General features: G+C 38.9%; 1 protein-coding gene across 2 annotated transcripts in view; it reads right to left on the bottom strand.

The window, feature by feature from the left end:
- Positions 1 to 455: 455 nt before the first annotated feature.
- The window catches only part of MYL10 (myosin light chain 10), a 50979-nt gene continuing 40224 nt past the window's right edge, over positions 456 to 11210 (bottom strand). For both annotated transcript variants that reach the window (XM_056326480.1, XM_056326479.1), the window contains 4 exons: positions 10134 to 10238; positions 6522 to 6600; positions 1448 to 1496; positions 456 to 695 (listed from right to left, as the gene is read on the bottom strand). In XM_056326480.1, coding sequence (XP_056182455.1) covers positions 597 to 695; positions 1448 to 1496; positions 6522 to 6600; positions 10134 to 10238 — 332 coding nt within the window. In that variant the 3' untranslated portion in view covers positions 456 to 596. The remainder of the gene's footprint in view (positions 696 to 1447; positions 1497 to 6521; positions 6601 to 10133; positions 10239 to 11210) is intronic.

Genomic DNA, 11210 nt, shown 5'->3' with positions numbered 1-11210 from the left:
ATTACTGGGGTCTAAGTGCACCTAGGTGAATTTTACTATGAGGAAAATAGCCACTGTTCCACTATTTCTGTTCTTTTGCACCAAAGCAAATGAGTCAAGTGGCTTATGATACTGGCCACACCACTGAGACAGAAAGGGCATATTGCATATTCACAAGAGCTTAAGACTGTTTTATTTACACTTTCATTGCTAGGGGCTGTCAAACGGAACAGAATTCTATTTACCAAATACTCTTCCTGGTGCAATAAGTTAGAGGATTTCTCAATTAATACACGGAGCTTATGTATAAAGAGGTTAAGCAACACTGCAGTGCGCAGTGGACCATCTGGTGAACATTAGGATTGTCAATAAATCATGAAAGCACCAGTTCATCAAGAAAATTCCATTTCAAACCACTGACAGAAAAAAATGGTATTTTCATCTTTTATAAAAACAGGAGCATTAAACAACTTTAATCTAATTTCAATTGTTTTATTGGTTCTCTTCTGATGACCACATGGCTTCACATACTGAATGTTTAGCCCTTCGTCTTGCACACAAAAGCATTATGAAGTAACTTGGTGCACCATCACAGGAGGAGCTCATCTCTTTCCTCTTTAGTCTTTTTCCTCACCATGGGTGATAACGTAACAGAGGTTCTTATAGTCAAGATTACCAGAGACATCTGGAGGGAAAGCAGCAAACATCTGCTTGATCTGCCAAGCAAAGAGGAGACAAGTGTTACAAACGTAGGACCGTGGGACAGCGACATATACTGCTTTTCATTTTCAACCCAGTTCAGCTCCCTTCTGTCTTGATCTGTTAACCACTGTGGAAACTTCTTCCTTAGCTTCAGTAAAATTGCAATAGGGATTAGGACACAACTAGTTAATACAGTCCTGCCAGAATCCCAAGAGGTTCCCTGTTGCAAAGAGCTCTCCCTGAAATCCAGGTAAACCCTGGCCAAATATCGTACTATAGTCTGCCCTCCAATCTGTTCTTGCCACAAACCAACTTCACTCAAACTCCTCCTCTGAAAATAAAGTCTCACTAAATTCCTCCCAGCCGGCAGAATCCATGCTCAGTCTCACACAAACCACAAAGTCAGTACCTCATTTCAGATTTCAAGCAAAATAACTCTCACAGAAATGGAAACCAGATCACAGTCCCCACCCAAACCCACTTGGACTATAGTAAATTCATTGCCCAGCTTGCCATAGGAAAGAACAGCAAGAGATAGGCCACGCTTACACTTGGATGGCAGTCCAAAGAATCTGTTTGACTTTGATTTAGCCATGGAGCTATTCAGAAGAGATGCTTTGAATTGTTCCTAATTGCTAGAACTGGCATCGACCTTCTTTCAGTCTGGATTTCAGCTGAATTCATGCATTTAAAGAGGGGCAAATACTTATGGTTGAATAGTAGCTGGAGATAGATTCCTATTTTGAATAAAGAAGGTGGTCCTTACCTCTTCTTGACTGAACCGGTCTGCCTGTGTCATAAGCATTTCTTTGATGCTGTTCAAATAAAATGAAATAGCCTGATTAAAGGGTGATAATGGCACATGACAATTCAGATGGCAAGATCCGTCCTGAAGTTGCATGAAAGAAAATCTGTGTGACCGCATAAATTAGAGCTGTTAATCCTTACATGATATTGTAAGAGATTTTCTGTGGGCAGCCATCAGTGTCAATGCCTCGCTCTGCCAACTTATTTTGCTTTTGTCACATTTTATAGAGGTTTAAAATTGTTTAAGGTTATTACTCTAATTGAAATACAGCAATTTTGTATGCTTATCTTAACCTAAAATGGTAGGTTTTCTTACTTGCTGTTTAAAGTTTGGATCACTTAACAAAACCAAAAGAAAGAATATTTTCTGTAAAATCTGAGGATGAAAGGAACGGAGCATGAAATGAGAAAGAGGACTTGAAAGAGAACTCCAACAGCTCTTCCGAATCATCATCTGAGAATCCCTTTATTTGCATGCAGTCATTCCCAGAGGAGACTGTGAAACTGCATGAGACCTGTTGTATTTCACGGTACAATGTCTTGATCTGGAGTTACAGCACTGTAACACGGAGCTTATCCCACACACAATCTGCATCCTATGCAACCACATCAAAGAGAATATTTTTTGGGACAGACTCTCAGCTGATTTATTCTCTATTTTCAAACCCATTGTGGGAAGTCAGTCAGGCATGTAATTTTTTTACCTAAGTTTATAGGTGAATAGAAAAGCTAGGAAAAATGATTACTGCTTCTAGTCTAACCTCTTTTAGTTCTTTCTATTTCACCCAGTTACTCATGTACTGAGGGCAGTATATGCGCAATGTGCTAGAACATCCACCAGTATGAAGTCAGTTATATCACATAAACATCCCTTTCACTTATGTTAATAATTTCCCCTTCCTGTAGGAGTATGCCTATATTAATCTCAAAGAGCTTGCATTCACGCTGAAGAGGTAGAGTTGTCTCCTGTTGCTACTGCCAAAGGTATTTATACATTATCAAGATTTTTTCTAGATTGGTAAAGCAGACTATAAACCTGTGATAACAGGTTAGCAGCCTGTTGTACAAAAACAAAAGCTGAAACAAGCATAGAAATCTGGGTTTAGGTTGTAGGTTTGAAAAAAGGCTGCTTTTTTGGAAGAATTGGCGGGGGGGTGGGGGGCAGTGTGTGAGAGCAATAGCTTTTCTGGAAGCAGCCCTTTCTGCTTTTTAAAGTGAATATTTAAAACTAACTATTTACAACAGAAATTATGCCTGCACAGCAACACTTCCATGTGAGAGCAAAATTCAGCCGCTGTGGATGCAGATGTTTGGGCAAAATAGTGAAGCTTCTCTTTCTGTTCCCATGCACTATGCATCTCAAGTGAAAAAAGTCACGCAAATAAAAGTGTAGTTTTGATGGCAAAGCTACAACTGTACTTCCTCATATCTCTTACCCACATATTTTTTTTCCAGGAAAAGGCTACAACAAAGACATCCCAATTTGCGTAAGAGGCATATACACTTCTGAATCTCTTTCTTGTTGATGTTAAGTGCTCATTTGGAAGGACAGAAAGGGAAAGTGAAAAAAGAAGTTTCTGGATAATGATTAAGGATCTTGCCCACAAGAACAAGGGTGAAAATATCCATGCAAGTTCAGGAAATACTCTGAAGTCACAGACAGAGCTTAAGCTATTGTACATATCTTTCTTGCATTACTTTACCATTCCCTTTACTCAGCAAAGTCTTTCTTCAGCTTTTTCTCTCATATTGTTGTTTCTGTTTTGTTATCCTGGCCTTTTGTTATGTGATTGCATTTTTTGAAGTGGAATTCTCAAATGATGAGTGGGTGCAAAAGTAGAGAGATCATTCTCATGAGCATAAATGGATTATTGGATATATGTGCACTGGGGCAAACAGCATTAGCAAATGTAAATAGGAAGTGTGATACAGGAAGGAGCCTGGTGAATAGAAGGAAGCACTTAGAGCAATTTTGTCAGAAGTCACAAATAAACTTCATCACAAACAGGCCTGAATTAAAAAGAGATCCGGGCACTCTGTGTCTTCCACTCACATGCTTAAAGTATTTAGGGGAAAAGAAAAGATCAAATATCTAATTATAATCTTCTGATGCACAGCCCAGTAGGCTCTGGCACACTCATAAGGAAGAAAGACTGAGTTAAGCATCTATGCACGTTTTCCATTATTTATTTTATAGGGAAATAAACACTCACAATTTCCAAAGCTAGATATTATGCACTCTTTTCTTTGTGCATCTTGATTTCTTTTTTAAAGACTATTTGCTACTCAAAAAAAAATAATCAAAGTCTTGGGCAAAAAAAGGTATCTGTTTGCCTTGACATGGGAGTCTAACTTATCTCTTGTCCTAGATGACATCAATTCCTTCTACAGTTACAAATACTCCATTGCATTCTTATATTTCAAAAGCTGTTTTAAAATTATCTGTGAAATCTCTGGGACATTTTGGTTTTCCACAGGGTTTGCCCTTTCTACAGTGCTGTCTTGGAAAAAAACAGGTGAGTCAAAACAAGCAGCGCTCTACAAATGTGATTAGAAACATCACTGGCTCAGCCAAACTAATCTCCGAAGGTCCGGCGCGCACGTAAACTCCCTGGGTCCATTTTCATCTGGTACAAATCTGCAAAGTTTTGTTGGCATCAGCATGAGGCACAGTTGCTGTTGGCCTGACTCACTTTGTCCAATGAATGGCATTTAGGACTGAATCATCTAACCTTTCCAAACACTATGCCAGTTTACACCAGCTGAGAATGTGACCTAAAGCATTTTCTCTTTTTGACATCATGCTATAGGAAGGATTTTATGTGTGGTATAATGATGCAGACAAACAAAGTTTGTCATTGAAGTTGGAAGTAAGTTATAAACTCCTGGAGCTTCTGGAAAGGTTAGAAGACTCCGTCCCAGCTACCATCAGATGGACTAAGTGAGTCATTTCCAGACTAGAGGTGAAAACACGCAGAGGGAAGAAACGTAAAAATCCCCAGAAGGATGTTAACTCCATGAACATAAAAAGAAGTTCTGATTAAAAGGTCAACATGGCTCGTTTTGGAAAGAAACATTCCAGGATTTTTTAATATGGAGAAATATTATTTATTAACATTAACTGTCATATTGAAATGGCTGTATAAGCCAACATAAAAATTATTTCAAAACCTTCAAATGTCTAAATTTTGGAAGCATATGAATAGAAGTTAAACCTCAAAGACATTCACGGAATTGATTTAATGGTTTGTTCTGTAATGATCAACAATACCCTCGGGTCTAATAAGTAAACATTATGCTCTGTTGTGGTGACGAACTAAAACAATTGTCTAATGTTAGCAGTGCAGTGGGGGTGGGGACAAAGTTGACCTTTTCCATCAAGGAAAAATAAAAGTATTTCTCTCTCATTTTCATTTTGGAGTGTGATACTGCATTCCTAATTTGCCCCAAACTCCAATTGGCTTCCAGCACTCAAGGATTGTAGAACTGGGCACAGGGTGGCAAGCTGCAGATTTTGTATGCAATATATTGTTACAGAGAGTGGTAGGAAATATAACATTTCATGGGGTTTGTATTATCAGAAGGTTGTATTTTCATGGTTGTGATTTCACTACCATGTGATCTGGCCTATTTGGCAACAGGCTACATTTTATTCTGATGGTTTGAGTCACTTCTGATGTGTTTCTCAGACTGTTCTTCCCAAGCTGCTTGGATAATGCTAACCCCAAACCAATCAGGATGATTATTAACCCTCTGTTTCTTTGGATTGTTTGCTACATCCACTTGTTGTGTTTTAATTAGTTCAGAAGTTCTTTAGTGAAAAGACTGTCTCTTTGCTTTTATTTTGCTTATTGCATACCATAATATGACTCCCATACCCACTGGGGTACTGTCAGCAAAAAAGCATACTGGTAATGGTAAGAAATACTGTACTTTTTTGTACAAATTCTGTATTTTCAACTAACTTTCATTGGTAATTTAAGATAATAACATAGAAAACTCCACCTCAGAGGTTCTGGTAAGATGTTTAGTTTTCATTTACTTTATCACAACATTAGCAGAATTAATTGATGCAAATACTATTTTGTAACTCATGGTTCCTTAATAAATTTACTATACGTACTATGCTTTGTAAAATCCACCTGAAATAGCTGCTGCAGTAAAATTATAGACCCCCAAATTCACCAAGGAATATAAGCATATGCATAAACCTAGGCACATGTAGCATTCCACTGGAGCCATAGGTCAGACCTCCTTATCCACTGCCCTGATTTGATATCATTTGTCTCATTTAACTGATGCCCTTCTTGCACCATTTTGGCAGTGCAATGAGAGTTTAAATTTGTGCAATTAGCACTTAAAGTCCTTTTACCTTGCTTTGTTGATGTTACAGGTTATGAATACAAATTAGGACTTGCCTCCTTCTTTAAAAAATAGCCATACCGACAATAATTGCCATATTATTAGCAGTATTATTTGGTTTGGCTCCCACCATATCTAGTGGAATTTTACAGCAAATGATTGTCTCGAAGCAGAAGGCTCAAATGGTAAACACATAACAAGGAAAATACCCTCACTAAAACCATGTCCCAGAGTTAATTAAATTGATCACTTTTTTAAAAAGGAGACTAGATTTCCCATTTTAGTCAAGCACTCTGAGAATTAGGCACCAGACGTTCATTTTAATTTACATATGGAGTTAATCTACAAAGAGTCATGTGTTGATTTATATCCAGACCTTCAAAAAAGGCTATCTAATGGCCTACATGTGATTATATTTCCGTTGCCTCTTGCAATGTCTGAAGACAATAACATCTCCTTTTGGTATATAAGCACATTCATACAATAGTCCAGTCTTTTAACTCTGGCTTACAAAGCTAAATGTTTTTCCGCCTGATAGTTCCTCTGTCTCTTAAAACACCATGAAAAATACAGCTTTTAAGCAGTTCTTTAAACGTGTGCAATTATTATTATTATTATTATTATTATTATTATTATTATTATTATTTTAAAAGGATTTGAAATAAACTTACTAGTCTGCCTTTATGTGGCCTTTTCCTTCTGGGTCAAAAATCTTAAAAGCATTCAGAATGGTTTCTTCTGGGTCTGTGCCTAAAATTAATGAAATATAATTTAGAAGCCTGGATGTATTTCTATAGCAGTCGAATACTTGCTAAATAATTGCATTCACTTGAAAACAGTGCAAAATGGAGAATTCTGCAGTTGTAGGTCTGATGACAAAGGTTCCTTAAGTCGGCAGCATTTGTCATGTCAGATAAACAATAGAGGTGAATAGTTCAATGCTCAGAAGCTTAAAAATAATAACTCATATCTATTCTATGTCTGCAGGAGAGAAAACTTCCAGGAACTGGTCTCCAATATCAGTACCCAGAGGATTAGTGGCTTTCAGAAATGAAAATATAACAAACTGTTTCCCTCACTGGCTTCCTTTAATCTTGTTCTGTACGTTCCTTGTAAAAACACTTTTTGATGTTACTCGTTCGTCACTGTATAGAAAAGAGGTTATTTCCCTCACCAGAGGAAATGGAGCTCATCATAAAATCAGAATGTCAACGCAGTGGAAACAGGATGATCAATGGTTAAATGGTGATCTGCACTTACATTCTGTAGGGCACTTCCACTAAAGTACCTCCTCATTAGGTGTTACCTACAGAAACAGGGTGGTTTAGAGCACTAGACTATGGCTCCAGCATTTTGCTTCTGCTCCTAGCTGGGCCACAAACTTTTGGTATGACTCTAATTTCCCTGCTCCTCTGTTCCCAGCAGTAAAATGATAGGAATAGTCTTCCTCTTTTTCCACCCTTTATCTGTTCCATCTATTTAGACAGAAAAAAAATATTTGGGTCAAGGACTAACTTTCACAGTGCCTTAAACTTGGCTGGGGTTTCTGAGTATTCTCTAATACTGCAGATTCTGAGTATACTCATGGTCAGTTTTAACCCACACCAAAGGATACTCTAAATACTGTGTTTCTGACTATTCACCAGTTTTTCAAAATATTACAGTAGTATATATAATATAAATCATTATTCATAACTGTAGGAAACCAAATTTACAAGCAGATAGACTGACCCATGGAAAAATTAAGCTACTTAGGATGCTGAAATGTTGAAAGCATCATCAAAAAAGGTAGTTACACAAAGAACCGCAGTTTCAAAGTTTGGCAGAGAGAGAACCAGAATAGAACCCAGTCAAGGTTCCCTGCTCTAATGACTATGTACACTCCTGATACCTTCTTAGTTTTCTTTGTTTAAAAGGTTTCACAAGGATTATTAGTAAGATCTTAGTGGATATAACAGTGAATAAACCTAAGGCTATAATATGGCCTCCTCCTTGTCACACACTGGCCACATAATTTTGCCAAGCTGTAGGCGCTATATTTGAACTGCAATGAATATATGATCAATACAAAAAGCATTGGTATTTAATGAGTGTTTTGATTGTCCCATGAAGAGAAATGTCTTCCAGCTCTGAGGAAAGGACTGCATTTTAAGTAGTCACCACTGTGTGGGGGATTTTTTTTTTTTCCCTTACTGTGTTTTACATTTTCTACTCTGTCATATCCTTGGACTTTGGCTTTGAAGAAAAGCAATGCAGCAGGCATTCTTTATTGATTAGCTGGTAAATAAAGTGGTTTCTTTGATGTGCGGCATCTCTGTTTTCTGTACAAATTGTATTATTCTGACTCCCTGTAGAAACAGCTCCATGTGGTTGGCATTAACATAAACTGAGTTTTGTTAGCTGTTCATCTGGCATCATAATCTCAATATACAAAGCTAAAGCTCATCCTGAAAATCCCTGCTTCCCCTTTATGACAGAAATCAATTATAGCACAACAAATTTTACTTAGAAAGCACCTTTCACCAAATTCTCTGAGTGGTACTTAGCTAATAAAGAGTGTTGCAAAATTGCCATATCCACTTCCTCTAGCCCTTTCTCCCTTTCTAATTGCACTACAAAGGCTCTTCATCCCAATTAGTTTTGATTGGGAATGTGCAGTCTTTTGGCTCTGCTTCCTTTGCATGACAAACCCAACCAGAAGGGCATGACAAGCACAGCTGTGATTTTCCCTTCACCAAATGGAAATTAAAAAAAAACCCACCTCCTCCTCTGCTAGTAGCCAACAGGAAACCTGCAGACAAGAGGGTTATGCTTTACCATTCACCTTCCTGTGCTGGCTCTGGGTTTAGGCCACACAATTGGCAGGGCCACGGATTCTTTGCCAGCTTCAGCAATCGTAAGAAACAAGAAGGAAGAGGGGAAAGGGAGAAGAGCTCATTTCCACGCTCTGTGTGATCATAAGCATCACAAATAGACAGGAATGGGTAGCAGGGCACCCCACTGGAAATAGTCACATCTCCCAGAAGGAAGATGATGGAGGAGGGCACTACCTACTCTGCAAGATAGTATCTGGAATGTAAAGGTGCAGATACCACTGTGACCGAGACAGATTGATGTCTGGGTAATAAAATCCCCTCCTCAGTGTTAGTCTACAGCCTTCTCCATCAGCTCTTACGTTTCCCAGACATGCTGTGCTCCTTAGCAATAGTGTATTTCTTTGAGGACCAGCTACATTAATTCTTTCTTTCAGACCTTTCTGTTTTCTATTCCAACCCTAGAAAGCACTTCACTGAAATTGTGCTCAGCTATATAAAGCCAGAGTCCAGCAGCAGTACAACAAATGTTTTTAAGAACATGGGATCAGCTTTTTCCATTTTCCTGTTCATTAGTTACTTTAACAAACTTCTGGAATGTGCTTGGCTAAGAGCAACCTTGCTTTGAAGGCCGAGGCTTTCACCTATTTTTAATGTGTATAGGAAGATGACTAGAGGTTTCTACTGGCCTCACACTCCCTCTCTTACAGTTTCTAGGCATTGACAGTATAGGAGATACAACTAGATTACTAGCCCCCACAACAAATATAGTACCCACATTTTCTGAAATCTACAGTGATCCCTATGTATTCTGTGGCAATGGACAAAATCCCTCTCCCTCATCATTGTGAAGCTACCGAGATTAAATTATTTCAATTTATCCATTCCGTTAAGAGTTATTCAGTGAAACCTTCATCCAGTGGCAAAATCACTATTGACCTCAAGTGAAACCAAGGCTGGGCCACCGCGTTACAACTACTACAGCAAATGAGGGATGACCACGTTGCTCCTTCAGGCCCTGTAACTGCACGGATGATGCAGAGGTCATGTCTGCATAATGAGCCAAAGGAGTGCAGAAAGATTTTTTGTAGAAATACTGAAAATACCTTTAAACCAGGTAACACTGGGAGTGATACCACTACAGCATGAGCAACAGTTTTCCGCCTAGGAACCTACTGACAGTGAATAACTCATCTGCACTGTGCTCCAGGCTGCTGTGATTTCATTACTTTCTGGACCTCAACTTACCACTTTTATGTTCGCTTATGTAAGCTGAAATCACACCTTTGAATTGTCCTCTGGACGGTCCCTTAGCCTTTTCATACTTCAGCCCTGTCTGCAAAAATGGAGATCACTCCTTGCCTTTAAGCATTGTTCTGTGTATACATTATTATAATTTGCAAGGTGCTGAGATATTTCAGTGCTGAGGATCTTTGACAGATACCTCTCCAACCCCCCAAAGGTACTTACCTTTCAGCTTTTCCCCAAACATAGTAAGGAAGACAGTGAAGTTAATAGGACCTGGCGCCTCCTTCACCATGTCTTCAAGCTCTTCATTCTTGACATTCAGACGACCTGCAGCAGAGATCATTTTTCATAATAAATCACAAATTGTGTTTCAAAAAACTATTCCCATTCATCTCCTCCCACTGGGGAGCTCAGGGCTCTGTGCAACTTTGCTAATAACATGGTAGAACACAACTCCAGAATACCCCAGTGTAAAACAAATTGGCAGAGCTGGCTCTAAGATCAAAGGGTGACTGAAGGAGTAAGAAGGATAAATAACACGGATGTGGCCAGCAGTGGACGAAAGAAGGGGCACTTCAAAATAAACTGTTTTGGTTTTTGTTTTTTTTTACCTCAGGTGAAATACGGGCCCCACTGATATTAATATAGCAGAGCTCAAAGTGACTGAAGTGAATCCAAGGTCTCAGTCTTTGCCCTCCTTTATATTGAGATGCCTTTCTGAGTAGAGGGCAGATGGATGAGTTGAGTAGTCTTATCCCTCCCCCATCCTTGTGCAGTCCTATCCCTTCCCCATCCTTGCGCAATCCTATTGATGAGAATTAAGACCCTGGCAACCCCGCTCAGACTGAATGGTAATTCCTTGTGACTGTGCTTCATAGGCATTGAGGGGCTTCACTGAACAGGAAAGATACCAGAACTTGGCCTTAAGAAATAAATATTCCAGGGTAACAGTAGCTACAGGCCAAAGTTTGCAAACCTCGTTGTCACAATAAAGAGTTCAGGAGCTTCTGCTCTTTGCACTGACTCTGCTGGCATCTGATTCCACCCCAGGGAGCACTAAAGATTCCTATCAAACTCTTTTTAACAAGATCCAGATGGCAAAAGCCCAAATGCCTACATCACTGTTCAAGCCTCAAATGTTGCAACAAGGATACAACTCCAGGTCTAGGATCATGAGCATCTTGATTTTTCCTTTCCTTGGGAAGATTTACTTTAATCTGCTTGATATTATCAGGATTGTGATGTGCATGGAATGGACAATACCTAATCTCATGACATGCACATTCCACCCCACATAAG

The sequence above is a fragment of the Falco biarmicus genome, chromosome 1 (assembly GCF_023638135.1).
Source record: "Falco biarmicus isolate bFalBia1 chromosome 1, bFalBia1.pri, whole genome shotgun sequence".
NCBI lineage: Eukaryota > Metazoa > Chordata > Aves > Falconiformes > Falconidae > Falco > Falco biarmicus.
This window is presented reverse-complemented; position numbering and strand designations above follow the sequence as displayed.